This window comes from Petaurus breviceps, unplaced genomic scaffold (genome assembly GCF_028583685.1).
Source record: "Petaurus breviceps papuanus isolate PSGF00001 unplaced genomic scaffold, PetGlider_PUasm1.0 139, whole genome shotgun sequence".
In the NCBI taxonomy this organism is placed as follows: Eukaryota; Metazoa; Chordata; class Mammalia; order Diprotodontia; family Petauridae; genus Petaurus; species Petaurus breviceps.
This window is the reverse complement of record NW_027185697.1, coordinates 11,932,970-11,952,472: the sequence shown is the minus strand read 5'-3', so window position 1 is coordinate 11,952,472 and position 19,503 is coordinate 11,932,970. Positions and strand designations below refer to the sequence as shown.

Here is a 19,503-nt window from a genome sequence, read left to right as displayed (position 1 = left end):
TGAGAACATCTTTCCCCTGAGCACCTTGGAACAGTGTGCCAAGTCCTCGGCTGATGAGAATAAAAGATGGTAGCTTGTCTTGGGAGCCCCCAAACGAAATCAGGTCTCTGATAGGAAGATTAGAACTTTAAATTGACCTGTGCTCTAGAATGACATGAATTCTTTCAGCTAATTAGCGGCCTTGGGCTCCAGTGGTTAAAAATTACATCCTTAAAATGAGCTTTTAAAAAACATTTGTAGTCAGAAAGTCATGCCCTATATTTTAGAGGAGGCAACTTCAGAGGTCACACAGGCTACTCTCAGTGCTCTAAGTAAGGAAATCTGGTTCAGAGATCTGAAGAAGACTTGATGACTTGAGGACCACATGGTAAGTCCCAGGAGAGGACAGGAGCCGAGACCATCCCCTAGTCTGCTATTCCTTCCACTCCATCGCACGTGCCAATTCCGTTCTCTGTCTGAAGACTTTTATACAGTGCATGCTGACAGAAAGTACTGACGGTAAAGCTGGGAGCTAATTAGCTTCTTTCCATCTGAGTAGGCCAGGCCAGGGAAAGGTCTGATAGCATGCTTAGCAGGATTAGAAGGGGAGCAATCTTCAGAATCTTGTTAGTGGACCTTCTGAGGGGTCAGAAGAAATATTTGGCGTGTGTTTGCTTGCTTTTTGGGGCTAGTTTCTGTTCTTTACAAATATTGATTCAGAGCGTTGGTAGGGATTGAATGAAGACTTTTGGCCTATGGATAAAAATACATTGAAGCCACTCTGGAGAGATGAGGATCTGTCCTAGCTTCAGAGGGCCAGAATGATGTGATTCTGTGGCTTCTTGTAGGAATCATGTCAAGGTTTCACATGTCTGTTTAGGCAATATAAAAGAAATAAAGTCACAGGGTTTACTGTCTTCCTCTCGAGCAGAAGTGTTGGAAAATCTACAAGTTCTGTGTAAGGCATATTTGGTTTTCTTGAAGGAGGAGGACATTAGATAAATACAGATTTACATTTTGTAGAAAGAATAAAGAAAAGGCAAGCCTCACATAGTGTCTAGAACTCAGGATTCAGATCTAGAACTTTTGACTCGGTAAGTGCTGCATTTTAGTTTTTACATTATTGTGTTTTCTTTTCTGCAGTCCTCTGGTTTTTAGGTGTTTGGCCTGATTTTGACACTAATCTAAAGTAGGAGGGCACTGTGCATGGTGTATAGAGAACTAATATTAGACTCCAGGAGACTTGGACTCTCATCTTGTCCTTGACACATATGTATGTAACCTGAACAAACTAGCCAGCACTTCCAAATGCACAGACTGCAGAGGGCTGTGGGGGCCACCTTGTATGCTTCTCTTCAGTCATTCCCCCAATGCCTTCTCATACAGAGATGTCCCTGAGAGCCTCTGTTGTTTGTATTTTCTCTTGAGATTTCTTGGTATTTTTGGGATATGCTTTGCATTCTCTTACACATGTGTTATATTGTCCTTGGCCCACAGAATGTAGGTTGTTTGAGGGGAAGGATTCCTCTCTTTCTCATGCTTCATCTTCGGTCCTTTGAGAGTTCTGAAGTGTTCCATGTTGCGGGGTTTTTTAAACACTATCATAATCATGGATCATTGTTGGAATTTTTCTTCTGGCTCTGCTTTTTTCATAGGATGACACCTAGAACTAGAAGGGGCCCTTGAGCTCTTCTCTGTCCACCTGCTCACTTTACCAGATGAGCAGCCTGGAGCCCAGAGAGGGGAAGTGATGGATGTGCCCATTACCACAAAGTAGTTTGTGGCAGAGCCTTGACCTTGGGCCTCCTGGCTCCCCATTCAGAGCTCTTCAGTCTTAGGACTGGAAGGCATCCAGTCCACTGCCTCCCTCCCCCATCCCTTCCATTTTGTACCATTTTGCATTTTGGTTAGTCCATCCAGATCTTCCCTAAGTCTCTAGGAATTCTTCATATTTGTTACTTATGGCATAATGATATTTCAGATAAATAATAATCTCAAAATAGTTTGGCCTGAACATCCATACAGGAAAGACCAAGTGATGAAGAATATTTGCTTCCCAGTTGGATGGCCAGCTTGTTGAGTTTGTCCTTCACTATGTAGATCTGTGACCGTCTCTATAAATAAATAATGAGTTGGGTCTAGAACTAAGGAGGAGGAGGACAGTGGCCTGGACTTGCAGTAGCCAGGAAATTAAAAATTCCCCGTAACAACCCGAAGAGTGTGTGTGTGTGTGTGTGTGTGTGTGTATGTGTGGTTTTTTAAAAAAAATTTTTATTTATTTTGTTAAATATTTTCTAATTTCATATTTTAAAAGTTTAGCAATCATTTAGAAAATTATTTGAATTCCATTCTCTTTTTCTCTTTTGCCCTTTCTCCTAGAGAAAGCAAGCCCTTTGATTTTGATTATACATGTGAGATCGTGCCAGACATATTTCCGTATTAGCTATGTTGCAAAAGAAAACACAAAGAAAAGAAAACAATAAAAATAAAGTGAAAAAAGTATGCTTCAGTCTGTATTCAGAGCTCATGTGTTCTCTCTCTAGAGGTAGCTAGGATTCGTCCTCATGGGTCCTTTGGAATTGCTGTGGATCATTGTCTTGATCAGAGCCGCGAAGTCTTTCACAGTTGATCATCCTTACTATGTTGCTGTTACTGTGTGTAACAGTCTCCTGGTTCTCCTGACTTCACTTTGCATGCCTTCATACATGTCTCCCCAGGTCTCTCTTGAAAAACCATCATGCTCATCATTTTTTCATAGCATAATAGTGTTCCCTTACAATCACATACCACAGCTTGCTCAGCATTCCTAAATTTGATTTCCAATTCTTTGCCACCATGAAAAGAACTGCCATCAATATTTTCATATAAATAAGATCTTTTCCCTTTTCTTTGATCTCTTTGGGATACAGACTGGTGCTATTGCAGGGTAAAAGGGTATATACAGTTTAATGGCCCATTGGGTATAGTTCCAAATTGTTCTCTAGAATGGTTGGACCAGTTCACAACTCCACAAGCAGTGCATTAGTGTCCTAATTTTTCTGCATCCCTCCAGGATTTATTTTTTATTTTCTGTCATGTTAGGTAATTTGATAGGTATGAAGTGGTATCCCAGAATTGTTTTGATTTTCATTTCTCTAATCAATACCTATTTAGAACATTTTTATGTGATCATTAATAGCTTTGATTTCTTCCTCTGACTTCTTCTTTTGACCATTTATTAACAGAGGAATAAATTATTTTTTAATAATTTTTATAAATTTCATAAATTTATGAATTTTATAAATTTGGCCCAGTTTCCTTATTTCTATAAGGCCTTTATCACAGGAACTTGTTGCAAAATTTCCCCCCGGTTTCCTGTTTTCCTTCTAATTTTGGCTGCATTAGTTTTGTTTCTGCAAAAATTTTTTAATTTCATGTAATCAAAATTGTCTACATCCCATAATTCTTCCTGTCTCTGGTTTGGGCATAAATTCTTCCCTTTATCTAGAGATCTGACATTTTTCCATGCTTAAGATATCACCTAGTTTACTTAAGACATCACCCTTTCTGTAAAAGACTGAAGTTCTGCCGGACTATAAAATTGTCTGCGGGGGTGGCCAGGTAGCACAGCGAGTAAGAGCACTGGCCCCAGTGTCGGGATGACCTGGGGATTGAATCCAGGCTCAGACACTTAGCACCCACCCAGAAACACCTGGCCATGTAACCTTGAGCAAGTTACTTAACCCCAATTGCTTAAAAAAAATTATCTGTGAAGTGAGCTCTATTGGAAAGACTTTGGGCTTGGTGTCAGAAGACTCATATTAAGGTCCCAGCTTTCCCACTTAATTTCTGTGGGACCTTGGGCAAATTACTTTCCCTTTTAATTTCTTAATGTACAAGCCAGAGATAATCCAACTTATGCCCCGTTTCATGGATTTTCCCAAAGCTCTAAGGGCAATATATGTAAAGATTCCAGGCCTTTGGTGGTGTTGATGCTGCCTGCTGCCTCCCTTCCAGGTGCTGAACCCTGGGCCCAGTACATGGCCAGTGACTGATGGACTGATAAATTATTCTGGAGAAACCCAGAATAAATTGTTCCTGTGAGGGGAGTCAGGGCAGCCTCGCAGGAGGACATGTGGGGGCCTTATGAGGCCCATGATTGTGAAAGCATGAGTGACCTCTGCTGGGTGCCACATTCTCATGGACTGGCCGCAGTGGCTCCCAGCTCCTGAGGGCCAAAACCTGCTGAGCTTCTCCAGACCTAACTAGTCCTGGCCTTGGTCCCCATACAGCTGCTCAGTGGCCTGAGCTCAAACCTTCCCTTTGCCTTTGAGAATTTACATCCACTTCCAGGAGGCACAGAAGATTGGCTTTAGGGAAGGCTCATCATAATCAGCAAAGAAAATTGAGATTGGCCACTCCTTGTACAGAAAGCCTTTCCTGAATGCTCCCCAGCAGCTGCTGGTAGAGTCTCTCTCCCCTCCCTGTTACTGGCTCTGTGTGTGTGTACATGTATAGATATGTGTATATGTATAGGGGTTTGTCTGTGTGTGTCCATGTGTCCGTACATATACTCATATTCTCTCTCTGGAGACAGTGTAAGCTTCTTGAGGACAGGCATGGCTTCATTTTGGTCTTTGTTCCCCCAGCCCTTAACACAGTGCCTGCTGTATGTAGTAGATGCTTCAGAAAAGTTTGCAGATGGAAATTCATGGGATATAGCTCGATGCCACTCCACTTAGAAGGAGACACTAAAGGGTGTTTTGGTGACAGCTCCTGTAATGTAGTTGTGGTGGTAGTATTTTTGAGACCAGAAGAAGTTTGAACCAAGAATCCCTTGTTTTGAGATCGTCTCACTTGGTATTTATCAACCTCCCTCCTCCCCCCCATTTCTCCCCCAGCCTCCCTTTGTCTGGGCACATTTGTGTGAAAATAGCTTATGTCACTTAGGAGCTGTTTCTTCTGCATCTTTTTTCTTTTGAGTTTCTCTCCTGTTTTCTGATATTGTGACTGATTGCGGCTGGGGAGGGGGTGAAGAGAGGAATGCCGAATTCCCTGGTGGAAGCCCCCTCATTCTTGGAGTTACTACAGTGATTTGTGGGGCTCCTGTAATGAGAGTATAGATGAATCAGGCAGATGGGAGCTGGGTCTGGAGTCTTTCTGTCTCGACCCTGCCCCTGCCTGGCCTGCTGTTAAACCTTTCTGGACCTCAGAAAACTGCAGTGAATCATAGCAGTGTCTGGATTGTCCAGGGGGCTGACGAATGCCAATGAGCTCAGACCTTATGTTCTTGGAAGATGGAGTGGGCGTTGGGGGAAGTGTTACCTGGCGTTGGTGAGCTCCGTTCTGCCCCAGCTGCTCTTGTGCTGGGCACCAGAGATGCCAGGCCTCACAGCAGACGCTGAGCAGCTGCGGGGTTTGTCTGTGTGTGCCCCCTGCGTGCTCACCACCGTGCCCTGTGCCAGGCAGGTGCTGACAAGAGCCAGGAAACCCTTTTTCCCTCCTTGTTACTGATTCTCAAGGCTGTCTGGTGTGACCAGAACCACCAGTCTGCCAACCAGCAGCTCTTTGTAGCCACTAGAGGTCAGTATTAGGCTGAGATAAAGGCCCGAGAGCCCCTAGGCATTGAATTTCATGTTTTTGGCCTGGCATAATGGTCCCTGGTATACTTAGGGCTTGTAGGTGTTTCACAAGATCACTTTCTTTTGGCATTCCCAAGATCCCAAGGCAAATCTCGGCTGGTTTTTATGTGTCCTTAGCCGAGTGATGGGGCCTGGAGTAGCTGATAGAGAGCCAGCCTTGGCACACACCATCCAGTGGCCTTGGGGGGAGCACCTTCGTGGTGCTTGAGATCAGAAGTTCTGGCCCTGAGCTCAGAATCTCCCTCTCAAGCCCATTTGAGGGCCATCGGGGCCCTTCACAGTGTGGCCCTGCAGGGCCTGTTGTTTCAAGCTGAGTATCCTGGCGCTGTGGGTGAGGCAAAGTGCCCTCCTGCATGTTCCCCTGTTCCCATTGCCCTGGCACAGCCGATGGCCCCATGCCTACAGTGCCTTCCTGCTTCACTTCAGCCTCTGGCAACCTCTAGCTCTTTGGAAGGTCCACCTCTTCCTTCAAGGGACTTTTCCTAATTTCCCTTCCTGCCGGTCCTCCCACTCATAGGGATCACTTTGTGCGTGGGTGTGTGAGTGTGTGTGCTTGGGTGTGTATGTGCCTGCGTGCGCGTGAGTGCGTGTGTGCACACGTGTGTGTGTCTGCACATGTGTATGTGTGTGGAGAATGCCAGATCCTTGAGTCAGGGACGATGTATCTTCTGTATTTGATTTCCTAGCACTTAGTGTGTTACTTGGCACAAGGTTCTTAATAAAGTCTGGTTGCTTCGTTGAATAGTCCAGGGGTTTTCTTCTGGGAGGGCCCTCCATTGATGAAGTCAAAGGCCTGGACAAAAATAAATAAATAAATGATGTCCTCTCATCGTTTCTCCACTGGTCCATAGGAGAGAATTTGATTACTCTCATTAACAGATAGAACCCAGCCCAGAAAAGTTTACCTTATAGCATGTGTCATTTCCTTCAATAAATATTTAAGTATTTACCACATTTCCTTTGGAGGATTACAGCTGTGTAATACATAGTCCTTCCCTCAAGTTTGGTAGGCAGGACACATGCATGTGAAAAATATAACTAATAATACAAAGCAATGTATAATTGTCAAAAATGGTGCTGCAGGTTTTCCAGGAAAAGGAGAATGTGTTGTAGGTAGTCCAAAAAGGGAAGGATCACTATAGGGGTGTGCTGGACAAGGATGAAGAAGACCACAGGATCATAGAACTGAGGGCCCAGAAGAGTCCTCCAGGCCAAATCTCTTCTTTTACAATGAGGAAACTGAGGCTTAGAGAGAGACTCTCTAACTTGCCCAGGATCACATAGATGTAGTAAGTAGTAGAGGCAAGATTTGAACCCAGGTTCAGTGATTCCAAGTTCAGCTCTCAATCTGAGGGATATGGTTTGGAAGGCTAAGAAGGCAGAGCATTCCTGGGGTGGGGGTGGGGGGAGCAGGGTTAGGAGTCTTGGACCAAGGTGTGGTGACAGTGAAGGGGACAGTGTGCCTGGAATGGCTAATTCACGTTGGATTCTGGTTCTAGCTGGATACCAGCATTAAGATTGGGGCACATTTTGAGGGACCTTGAATGGCAGGCTCCAGTGTGAACTTTACTGTGATCAGTAAAATCATCAGTGAACTCCTGCTGTCTCGATAATGAACATGCTGAAAAAGATGCGTTAGAAATATTTGTCTGATAGAGTTGTGTGAAGGAAGAGTAGAGAAAGGAAGGAATTGAATTTGAGATGCAGAGGGGATGGCTAAGTGGGGAGTCTCCCCAGAGAGTTGAAAAAGTCTATGGGAAAGCCAGGAGCAGAGATGTGGGTTGGTGAGTTATTCACATACAGATGGTAGCTGAAGCCCCGAGAACAGACAAGAATGTAAGAAAGTCCAGGAACTGCAACTTTTGAGGACCTACAACTGTTAAGCACTGCGGTGATGGGAAGAGAAGGAGCTAGAGCCTTGGGAGTGGAGGCCTTAATGATCCTGGAGCTAGGCTGGGAGGGCAGGACAGTGTCATTGAGGGCTACCAAGGAGAATATTCCAAGAGGGAGAAATATTGAAGAAACTATTTCAGTATCTGGTCACCAGTACCAAGTGTGCTACATGAAAAGAATCAGAAAGAAGGAAAGCTCTCCTCCCTCTTCCCAGGCTGCAGCCTCTCCCCGCTCCAGCCATGGCGGAGAGGGATTTTTGTGGGTTCTTATTTAAAATGGCATTGTTTGGGGCTCCATTTATTCTCTTGTTGATTGCTTTTTAATTTTCTGTTTTTTCCATCCGCCCCCTGGAAGCATTTTGGTTGCTATTAGGCGGTAATTTGCATTCGTATCCACAACAGTGACAATGGGGCCAATTCATCATTCTGTGCTTTTGCTGTGGTGCTCACTCATCCAGTGGCCTGTCTGCTTGCCAGACCAGCATTGACTGCTCCCTTTCATAGAATGAAATAGGCTCCATGGTGCTTTAAGGCCAAATGACTTGCCCATTGACCCTCACAGAGCCAGGATAGAACTTCTGGCACTTTGATTTTTAGTTGGGGGGCCCAGTTCTTTGACCCACAGGACCTTACCTGACTATCTACTATCCAGCTTTCTGGCTTGGCCCAATTTACAGAATCACAGGAGAAAGGAGATGCCTTTTCTTTGGAGAGAAAGAATTGACATTCTGATACTCTAGGGGTTTAAGTGAGCTTGACAATGGCTGTGAGTGTGGGCTTAATTGTAAGGCCGATTTATAGGTTTCTGGTCTCCTTCTGTACCTTTGTTTAAGTAACAGAGGCTGTTGTGCCCTTGAGGTAAGTTGAACCATAATGCCAATGGATCATGGACAGTCCAAAAAGTTCCTTTTTTTTTTGTGCAAGCCTTTGGAATGCATGGTCTTTCTTTTTCATGTTCCTGGCAGAAATTAGCTCTCACAGCTCATATTTTTTTTTCTTTTTTTACTTTTCTCGCTCATCCAGTACGTTATTGGGCTAACACCCATTGGCATGCACTGCTTTTTTCTTGACATTGATGTTGAACTCATTCAGAAGATTTGAAGGCCTCCTGCCATCAGCCACAGGAACCATTCTGCTGAGCTGGTTTCCCCTCTCCCTGTCTCCAGTGGAGAAGTGTCATACAGAGATTAGGAATTTACAACCTTATTGTTGATTCTTTGCAATCTTATATTTAGTCTTTTTTGTGCCTGCCTCAATCCCAATCCATTTTCAGTTAGTAGTGTTGAGCTAAGCTCTCACACTTCCTTCCCCTTTACAAGTGCAAAAGGGGAAACCTTTTCTTTCCTGCTTCCCAGAGATTAAGGTCATAGAAACTCCAGTGGGGTCAGCTAGTTCATTCCTCTGTATCAGACTTCTTCATCTCCTCAGTGGAATTTCACTGGAATATTTTAAGTGAAATGGATGAAATATCATAGAATTGAAGGAAAACAAAATCTCAGTAGAACTCTGAAACTGTAGAGTCTAGATGTGGCATTTATTATCCTGACAAAAGTAGTCAGGAACTCACTCCTTTCCCCCAAGGCATGGGCTGCTGGGATGAAAGATCACTTTAACCTCATAAAAAGGGCAGAGTGGTATTGTGGGAAATCATGAGCTCTGGAGCCAGAGGACTGGCCTGAGTGGCTTTTGAGGCCTCTTCCAGCTTTGCTTCTACGAGCCTATGATTATCATGTTCATAAGGATTAAGTCGAGAAGTGCGAGGAACGCTATGTCATACACTTGGTGACTGTGTGGCCCTCCACAAGTTACTTACCCTCTGTGTGCCTCAGTTTCCTTATCTGTACAATGGGGACGATAATCGTGCCCCCTGGGGTTGTGAGAATCACGTGAGTGAATTGTAGAATGCTTTGTGAACCTCACAGCCCTATGTAAACTCAAGCTGTTTAGCATTTTTTAAAGATGTAAGTGAACCTAGAGAACACTTAACCCAACCCCTCAATTTTTAAAAAATTGATTGTTATTGATATATCTCTTTACATTGCCTACACTTCTCCCTGCATCCATACTCTCCTCCTTCCAGGGGGCCATCTTTCATAGCACGCAGACATTTTTTAGAGAAAAGGAGGGAGAAGGAAGTCAGCAAAACTGACCAGTATGTAAAGATGACCATGTAGATATTACCTGCCCCTCTACAAAGGGATTAGGAGAGGTGTCTTCTCATCTTTTTTGTAAAAAGCTTGTTCTTTGTAATTTTGTAATATCTTCAGTTGTTTTGGGGTGGTTTTTTCCATTTACAGCGTTGATATCATTGTGTTTGAGAATTGTTTTTGACTCACTTATGTCATGGAATTTCTCTGTTATGTACGACTGGATGAATATGAGGCACACGGAGAAGCATGGGAAGACTTAGCTGAACTGATACATGATACACAGTGGAGTCAGCCCACCTGCATTATTTTTATAGATGATGAAACTGGCCCCGAATGGCAAAGGGGCCTGCCAGAGGTCTCCTGAGCAGTCTGAGCGAGCCAGGATCTAACCGGAGGCCTCTGTTTGCCTTCTCAGCAAGGAAGTTCAGCTGTGGATTTGCCGGGTCACATTAGGACGTTAAAAGTATATGCACTGTCCTGGTGGGTTCTCAAGGAATTATGTGTTAAAGTATTTCTTTGACGTGTTTTCTAGAAAGTTCTTATTTGTTTAAAAAGACATTGTGAATGTTCCCTTCTTAACTGTCCGCTTCTGCTTCTGTCTCAGGCCCAGCAGCAAAGGAACCTGGACAACATCATCTCACAACAGCCCAGGATAGGTAGCAGGAAGAAGTCTAAGAAAGACGCATTTACCAGCTTGGATACAGAGATGGAGAGCACCAGCCCCAAGTCTGAGCAGGACTCTGGGATTCTGGACGTTGAAGATGAAGAAGAGGATGAAGAGGTAATCAGGGTTGACCTGGGGGCTGTGAGCTGCCTGCGACAGGCTCAGGGTGGCTGATACACAGGCCCTCCCAGGAAATGAAAACCTGAGTTTGTGAAACAGTCCTGCAGCTCCCCCGTGGAGGCTGACTTTTTGTAAAGAAACCATTTTCTTGAATCTGCTAGGCAAGCAGTGGCCACGCAGAAGGGGAGTCTTCTTGAGCTTGGCGACAGAACACGAAGTTAACATTTTGGACCGATCACAGTGGCGTCAGCCGAGTGGTGTAGACTGCACATACGGATTGTTTGTGAAGGCTCACACGATCCACCGTGGGCCATTAAGGGAAGTTGTAGGAATCAGTATGATAGCAGCTCTGGTTTGTGCAGTGCTTTAAGATTCTCCAGACACTGTGCTTGTCATCTCCTCTGATCCTCACGATAGGCTTGTGAGACAGGAGCTGGTATCATCACCTCCATTTTACAGAGGACTATGACTTGACTGGCCTTACCCAGCTGTTAACTGGCTGAGTCTGGATTTGAACTCCAGTCTTAGGATTCAGAGTCCAACATCACACCCACTATGCTGCCTAGCTGCCCATTGGGGTGAATCCCCACTCATTGGAATCAGCTTTCTGGAAACTTCCATGCCCTGCCTCAAGCTGTCTCTGCCTGCCACTGTCACATCTGATTAGGGTGCACATATCATGTTCTTTGTTGTCAGACGAGGGAGGGATTTCAAAGGGGCTCCCTTAGTTTCCATGTGCTGGAGATTAGAGAACGTTTTCACTTTCGTTCTGAGCATCCCTGTCGAGAACATTCCTTGTCTCATGTTCCAGACTTTGCTTTTAATTGTGTGCTTCACAAGTGTTCTTTGTGTCTTAGGACTAAATGCTTTTCTGGGGGAATTTTAATGCAGTTGGTTCTCCAGAGAAGTTAGTTTTACAAGTCACCTTTTGAGAGTGATTGCGTTTTTGTGCATAAATGAGAGAGAGCTGTACCTCTGTCCATGGTTAGGAATCCACTTGAACCTCACACTACAGAGAGAGACAAGGTCCTTCACTGATGCTGCCATGTAATACAGCTAGTCTTGGAAATTGCCTCAGAGGAGCCCACTCTAAGGAAAATTGGGCATTTTTCTGAAGACTGGAACATGGTTGGGATTTTCTGCACTTGTTCAAAGAGGGTGGGAGAAGTGGCCTCTTGGTACTGAAGAGGTCTGCGTCAGCCCTACAGATGGTGATGCCCCCTTGGCCGTTTGCCTGGTCTGCTTCAGAAATGCTTTTCAGCCTACCTTGGGGGTACCTTTGTGAGACTCAGTAGTTGTGACAAACCACAGCATTTCTGGATGACATTTCCAAGACTAACTCCTTTATTTTGGGTTGCTTATTAAGTGCCTGGTATCACTCTGTGGGATAAGGCCTCCTAATCCCACCAGAGAAGCACATGTGGAAGATAGTTCAGTGAGAAGATTAAGTTGTGATATTCCCATGTAGGCTTCATCTGTAGGTGACCCCTTCCCAGATAGGAACTAGCCTCAGCATGGACTCACTTCATGTTCTAAGGGCAGGTTCCCGTGTGTCTTTCTTCCCTTGTCTCCTTGTTGCTTCCTTCCCCTCTCAGGTCTGAAGAAGATGGAGGCAGTAAAGGTAATGAAATATTTGGGGATTTCTGGAAGTGAGGCACCGTATGAATGGGGTAGAGAGTCAGTATTCCTAAGTTGCCTTTACCCCTGAGGCATGTAGTTTGGGGTTTAAGGCTCAGTTGATCTTCCTGCTTTCATCTTTTATGGCAGACTTCAGCATTTCATTTGTCATATAAATTCCCACTGACTCATTTTTTTTGGAATCCCTATCATATATTTATTTACTTCTCAGCTGGGATCTTTTTCTAGCAGGCATTCTTGATCTCAAACCTCATGCAGTGAATTGTTTATTTAGATGTCTCCAAACTGGTTTCTTGGCATATTCCTTGCATGGCATGAAGAAATCCTTCAGATAAGGTCTTCTGCGACCCACTGTGTCATGCTGACCTTCATTCCTCACATTTTTCAGCAGGTCTCATCGAGAGCAGCATGAATGAGTTCTGGGGAGATTGAATCTTTTTAGCTCTGTCATGGTCCCCCAAGGGACTTACTCAGGGTACAACTTGTATGCAAGTTACATTACACAAAGATCTTGAGGCCCCAAGTGCAAAAGGCAGCCCTGGGAAGTAAGACTTGGGGAGGCAGGGAGGGGAAGGCTGTGTTTGGGGTCAGAGGGCTGTCTCAGGTGGCTTCAGGCAGTGATAAGAGCTCACTTTTTTTAAAACTGCTTTTTGCTTTTAGGAGGCATCCTCCTAACAACCCTCTGGGATAGAGTGCCGCTACCATCCCTGCTTTCACAGATGGGGAAACTGAAGCCCATGGAAGTTGGATAACTGGCAAATGCCCTTGGCTGTTCTTCTGTGAGCCTCAGTTTCCTTATCTGTAAAATGAGGTGATTGGACTAGATCTCCTTCCCAGCTCTGACCCCATGGTCCTGTGAACAAAGAAAGTCTTTGTGAAGTGCTTTTTTTGTACTAAATGCTAGGGATACAAATAAAAGGGAGAGCCTTTGTTCTCTAGGGGGAGATGTACCACCCTCCAGTCAGAAATCACTCCTATTTATTAAGCCATATCTGTTTCTGTTATTGAACTGTTTGACAGAGCCAAGGTCTTTGGAGTCACGAACTTTATTTTTTAGGTAAAAGCATCAGTGACTGCTGAGGAGACAGAGGCTTGTGCCCCCCGCCCCCCTGAGTGCTGCCAGTGATCTCAGGAGTGTAGCCCTCCCCAGGCCCTTGGGTGTCCTTGTCTGAGAGGAGCAGCCGCTCACCACTTGGTCTTGATTGTAGCTGGGAGGACTGGTCCTTCTCCACAGGGACTCCCTCAGAATTCATGCTGGTGGCCATGGGGGTCACTGCTATTCCCAAGGCTCTTGGATTCGGGGTCCCCAGCTATCTCCAAGGGACCTGGTGATGTAGATGACCACAGTGCTTTGACTTGCCTGTCTTCCTTTCAGGGTACGTGTGAGACTCAGTGGGTTTCCTATAATGTAGAACTTTGGGTAATCAACCAGGATGATTTATTTAATCATGATCATTTATCCCTACCCCTTCTAATAATAATAATGATGGCCAGAATTTATATATAGCACGTGAAGATTTGCCAAGCTCTACAAATACCTCATTTTATCTTTATAATCCTGGGAGGGTAATATAATTATTATCACCCCTGCTGAGGCAGACTGAGGTTAACTAACTTGGCCAGGGTCACACAGCTAGTAAGTGTCTGAGGTTGCATTTGAACTCAAGTCTTATTGACTCATGGTGCCACCTAGCTGCCTAAGCAAACAAGCTCAGAACATAAACGTCATCTACCAGTATATTAGAAGGGCAATTTCACTAATTGTGATAGTAACTCTAGTCTTCTGTTTTCTGAAGGTGTTCAGTCCTGATTAGTACCCTCCTTCTAATGTCTGCTTCTGTTCTAAGCCTTACTCTCTCTTCTCCCTTTCATAGAAGCTTGCTTGCAATCCTCTACTGGGTGACAGGTTCATCCGTTTATAGCCAGAAGGGGAATTTAGAGGGTCCCTCATTCAGCCTTCTCATTTCACTGATCAGATAGAGGGTGAGTAAATGATTTGTTCAGGGTCCCATAGGTACAAAGTACTAGAACAGGGATTCAGACTGAGCGTGCTCTACATCAGCTCTGGCATTTTTAGTTCCTGAGAGAAAGCACCAAACTTGAAGGGGAGAAATAAGGTGCCAGTGACAGGAAATACCTTCTGGTGTGTGTCAGAGGGGGGTCCTTTTCACTGTGTTCTGACTGGTAAAACAGTGATGGGGCTTGAGACCAGGGGACATCTGTCATGTCATTGGTATTGAAGGGAGAGGAGAAAGTTGCATTAATACACGGGCACCTGGAAGACTCCCCTCTCCCCCAGCAGTAGTCAGGCTTCTCAGTTCACCGGGACCCTGAGCAGTCCAAGGGGCAGAACTCATGAGCAGCTAAATGGCAGATAAAGAGGACGACCCAGGGGAAGTGCAGAGATGGCCAAGTCCTTGTAACTGGCACAAAATGCAGTTTGCTTGGTCTTCTCCTAAGGAAGAATCCTTCTCTACTCTCAGCGAAATTGTCTGTCTCAGGGAAAAGTGGTATTTCCTGAAGGGATGGAGCATGTATGTACTTCAAGGGGACAAAAAAGGGAAGAGCGGCAAAGAGGAAATCTAAGGCCAGTGCAACCTGAAGAAGGGTGGCGGCTCCTTGGAGTGGTGGGATGCTGGAGGGGCTTTGCTCTCTGATAAGGACACACTGTGCTCCTGCTGCATGAGAGGAGCTGTCACAGAGTCCATGGGGATTCCCTTCCCAAAAGCAGTGTTCGTATTGGTGCGATTACTCTTCCCAAAGCCAGTGGTGGAAGGTGGGATGGCAGAGTGTTGGGGCATGTGTGCACGGCAGAGGATGACTGGGTTAGACCTCTGGACTGCATGTGGAGCAGGAGCCTAGGCAGCCTTCTGGCAGCTTGCTGTCACTCACCTGTTGGGAGAGCTTGGCCTCAGGGCCGCAGTGGGTCCAGTTCCCTGGGGCCTGGAGTTTGGATATTTGGAGGGTGAGTGGTCAGAAGATAGTGATAGGGACCCCTGGAATAGTCGGGTCAGTCTGAGATTGACCAGATGGAGAAGCCCGTCTCTGGGGAGTAAAAGAGCCTATAGGAATAAGAGGATGGCATAGTGGAAATGACTATGAGGACCTTTGAGTGTTAGTGGAGGAAAACCCCGCTGAGTCAGCAGTGGCATGGCGCAGCCAAACCCACCAGAAGCTGGGCGGCGCTCTGGTTGTATGAAGGGAGGCCAGGCTAGGAGGCGTAAGGGCTGACAGCCGCTCTCTCCTTCCCACTTATCAGCCCGTCCCGAAGCGCAGGGACGTGGGGCCACGTTGTGAGTGAATGAGCAGACTGGTGAGCTGCAGTGTCCAGAGGGGGCCTGCAAGGCTGGCAGTGAAGGGCCTTCCAGCCTTGCCGTGCGGGAAGTGGCAGGAAGGATGGGGGGAGGTTTCACTCTGTAACCCTCTGGTTCCATGAGTCCTTGGGAGTCCAAGATCCTTGTTTTATAAATGTGGAAACTAGAGCACAGAGCATTTGGATGCTGTTGTCTGAGCCAGGTCCATGGCCCCGGCCTTCTGACCTTTTATCTAAGGCTCTTTCTATTAGTCTGCGCTTGAGCAAAAGGACAGAGGTTCATGTGTCCAGTAAGATGGGAGTCCTTCAGTAAGAATTGGTTTTCACATGTGTTTACACATCATGTGAGCATACGAAAGGCTAGAGCAGCTGTTGTTCAGGGGGCAGACAGGCCTTCCATCAGAGTTTTGCCTCGTGATCCACCAGTGGCAAATCAAACCTATTTCCTAGCCTGGAACTGAATTTTTTTTTTTTAAAGCAATAGGGGTTAAGTAACTTGCTCAAGGTTACACGGCCAGTTATTTCTGGGTGTGGTGCTGAGTATCTGAGCCCGGATTTGATCCAGGTCATCCTGACACTAGAGTCAGTGCTCTTACTCGCTGAGCCACCTGGCCTCCCCTAAGCAATTGGGGTTAAGTAACTTGCTCAAGGTTACACGGCCAGGTGTTTCTGGGTGGGTGCTAAGTGTCTGAGCCGGGATTCGATCTCCAGGTCTTCTCAACACTGGAGCCGGTGCTCTTACTCGCTGTGCTACCTGGCCGCCCCCTGGAACTGAATTTTAAAAATGATTTTGAGTAAGAAATCACTTCTGTTTGAGGATGTGTCTAGCAGGGAATCATATCCCTGCATCAAAGTGAAGCAAGTTCAGTGACCTTTCAGTAGATTACTTAATGATGTCCAAAATGTGGTCCCAGGGGGTGACTAGGTGGCGCAGTGAATAGAGCACTGGCCCTGGACTCAGGAGGACCTGAGTTCAAATGTGACCTCAGACACTTAACACACACACACACACACACACACACACACACACACACACACACACACTAGCCATGTGACTTTGGGCAAGTCACTTAACCCCAGTTGCCCTCCAAAGGAAAAAAAAAAGCAAAAAACTGTGGTCCGGGTGCCAGGGATCAGAAAGCCCTTCACCCTTCTGTCACTGACCTTCCACTGACAGTGTGGGGAGTTATTGAGTGTGTAGCATTAAGGGAAACTGAGGCAGGAGAGAGAATCAACAGCTGTTGTGGGAGGCTCCATCTCTGTCTCGATTTCTCTCACTATCTATGTCTGTATCTTTTCTTCCACTCTCTTTCTGTATGCTTCTGAAGTTCAGGTCAGTCAGAAAACACTTAGTAAGCATGGCCATGTGCCAGGCACTGTGCTGGGGACAGACATCAAGCAGAAGGCTGGCTGGCTGCTCTGGAGGAGATAACACCCAAACAGCTCTGTACCAACAAGACAGAGGCAAGATGAGCTGGAGGGTATCAGGAGAGGGAAAGCTGCAGCATTAAGGGCGATCAGAAGGGGCTTCTCAGAGCAGCTCGGGCCACCACGCTTTCTCATCTCCTTATCTTCCAGAAAACCTTCTGTAGCTGCTCATACATCTTTGGTGAACGAATGGCATCTGGTGTTTCTCTTTAGAATTTTCTGCCTTCGTCTCTCCAACTTTCAGGCGTGAGATGAATGGAGTTAAATTTCTGTTTAGAATGAAAACTGTGTGATATAAGGAGCCTATAATCCCTGGGATATATAACTTAGGACTGTTTCTCTTTGATGCCAAAGTAAGCAGGCTAAGGTGCTCTCCCTTTATTGATCTCAATTCTAGTCTTCACTCAAGTTCAATTTCATAATAATCGAGTAACCACCCTAGTCCACACAGATTTCTTCATTTTCTGAACTCAAAGTTCATGCAGTTAGCATTTAACTTTTATATAAATTAGGTGTATTACCTAGCTAGGGTGTAATTTCCTTGAGAGTAGGGATCATTCCTTATTCTTTCTCTGATCCTCACTTGTTTCCTTCCTTTACTCTCAAATACCCATTTTTATCCTTCAAATTCTTTAAAAGAAAAAATTTTTCATATGTCATCTGTAAATATCTATAGAGGAAAACGCTGGGGTTCTTTCCTCCAAAACCAAGAGTTATATTATTGACTAAGCAGTAGGAAAAGTTTTCCTTGTAGTTAATGTAGATAGTACAAATTTTGGACTATAATAAGTGAATGAAGTCGCGGACTCCCTAGGAATTTGTTAGGGGAAATCAAAATTACAGCATTAAATATCATTATCCATCAGGTTAGGGAGCTTTGTGTTTGCCAATTCCAGCTAGTCCTGGGCCATGTTCCTCATGATTCCCAAAAATATAGTCCATGTCTGAATGTGTCCTGCATTCCCTCCATGTATAGGAAAGTCAGATTAATGCTAAATTTTGGAGTAAATGTTTTCAGAGGATCACACTGCGGGAGGTTGGGGGGGGTGCGGGGGCAGGATATTTGCCAGGTTTTTTCTGAATTCTAAACATAATATAGATAGATAACACTGATTTCCTGAATGCAAAGAAGATGTCCTTTCAGGTAATTAGATGTTTTTTTTTTCTCTTTGCAGAAGAATGTCTGGTACATTTTAATAGCTTGAAGTTCTGGCTGATGTTTTGAAATGGGCACCAAGTCTCTATTTTCATTTCTTTCTACCCAGAATGTGCTTTTGGATGAACTGGTAATTCAAAGCCTTTTCAGTGTGGAAAGTGCCTCAAATTATCCGTGAACAACATATCTGGATTCCAGAAAAGCCCTTATTGTACTCTTTATGCCAATCCAGAAGCTTTGAAAGTTTTCTTAAGAAAAGAATATACTCCAAGGGATGCTGAAGTAAGGCTGGTGATGGGTGTGCTCTGGGACACAGGAACAACAGAGCACAGCAGGCTGATGGGTCATAGGCCCCATCCTGTCCCTGCAGCAGTGGAGCAGGCCAGTGTTCTGTGATGAATTTCTTGTACACGATTGAAAGAAGGGGGCACCTTCCTTTCTTGCCTCCCACAGATTCCCAGTAATGGGCTGGGAGGCTGATCATTTTTTAGTCATATTTAGGCAGTAGGTAGTTAACCTCCCTGCAAAAATACCACAATTTTTCTTTGTCTTCATGTACAAGTAAATCTTAAGTTTAAGGGCTTGCATGGGGGCAAAACCAACTTTCTAAAACAACCTCTAATTCTTCTTTCTGGTTAAAAAACAAAACAAAACAGGAAGACTGAATAGCTGTGGCCAATGAAGTCCCGTTACCCACTTCACACCTCCGTGGCTCTTTAAATGCCCCAAGTCTAGTTTGCATCTCTTTACATGTACGTCTTTCCCAAGTCTTACCCAGATTGGTTAAGCCCCTGGGCTCTCACCTTTGAATTCTCTTTTACTATTTCAGTATTGGCATAGTGTGACAGACCTCGCTCGTGATTAGAGAATGTGAACACATCTTAAGTTTTGGGCACCAGAATTTTGTGAGATTTCTCTTACTCAGAACCATACCTTGTATTTTATTCCTCACAGTTCCCTAATCGTCTGTTTTTCCTGTTTCAACTAGGAATTCTACTGGTTTTCTTATCAATCTTATCTGATGATGCCCTAAAGACCAGTTGCCAGAATTCTAGCTTCTTGATCCATTTCTGAGTGATTCATTTTCTTTCTTGGTTCTTGACTCTCGTTTCCTCTTTTCTGCCTCATAATGGCTGGTGCAGGTGTATAGATAGATGTTATGGAGGAGAATTCTCACCCATTGTGAGGCCCATTTCTTGAGAAGGATAATAGCAGCTTTAATGTATCAGATGTACTCCTGGTTAGGCATTTCTGCGGCTGTTGCTGCTAATGCTTTTTCATGTTGGAAAAAACTGTCTTGCTGTATTAGACTACATTTCATTTCAATATTTTGACCTTGATGGGCACCAAGGAGTATTTTGTAGAAGAACTCCTTGCTTGGGTTTTGAGATCTTTTTTTTTTTTTTTTTGCTGGGTTTAATTCTCCTGAAATGGCTATGGCTGTAACCCCAGCAGGAGTATTTGCCAGGGTGCATCTCCACAGGGCTTGCCTCCCAGGGTGTTGGCTGTGGACACTGGACTAGAAATATTGCTATTCTCAGG

The 19,503-nt window shown here is 45.0% G+C and overlaps 1 protein-coding gene across 3 annotated transcripts in view; it reads left to right on the top strand.

The window, feature by feature from the left end:
* EXOC6B (exocyst complex component 6B) overlaps window positions 1-19,503 on the top strand; it is a 624,130-nt gene that overhangs the window by 233,752 nt on the left and 370,875 nt on the right. For all 3 annotated transcript variants that reach the window (XM_069066557.1, XM_069066565.1, XM_069066574.1), the window contains exon 7: window positions 10,247-10,423. In XM_069066557.1, coding sequence (XP_068922658.1) covers window positions 10,247-10,423 — 177 coding nt within the window. The remainder of the gene's footprint in view (window positions 1-10,246; window positions 10,424-19,503) is intronic.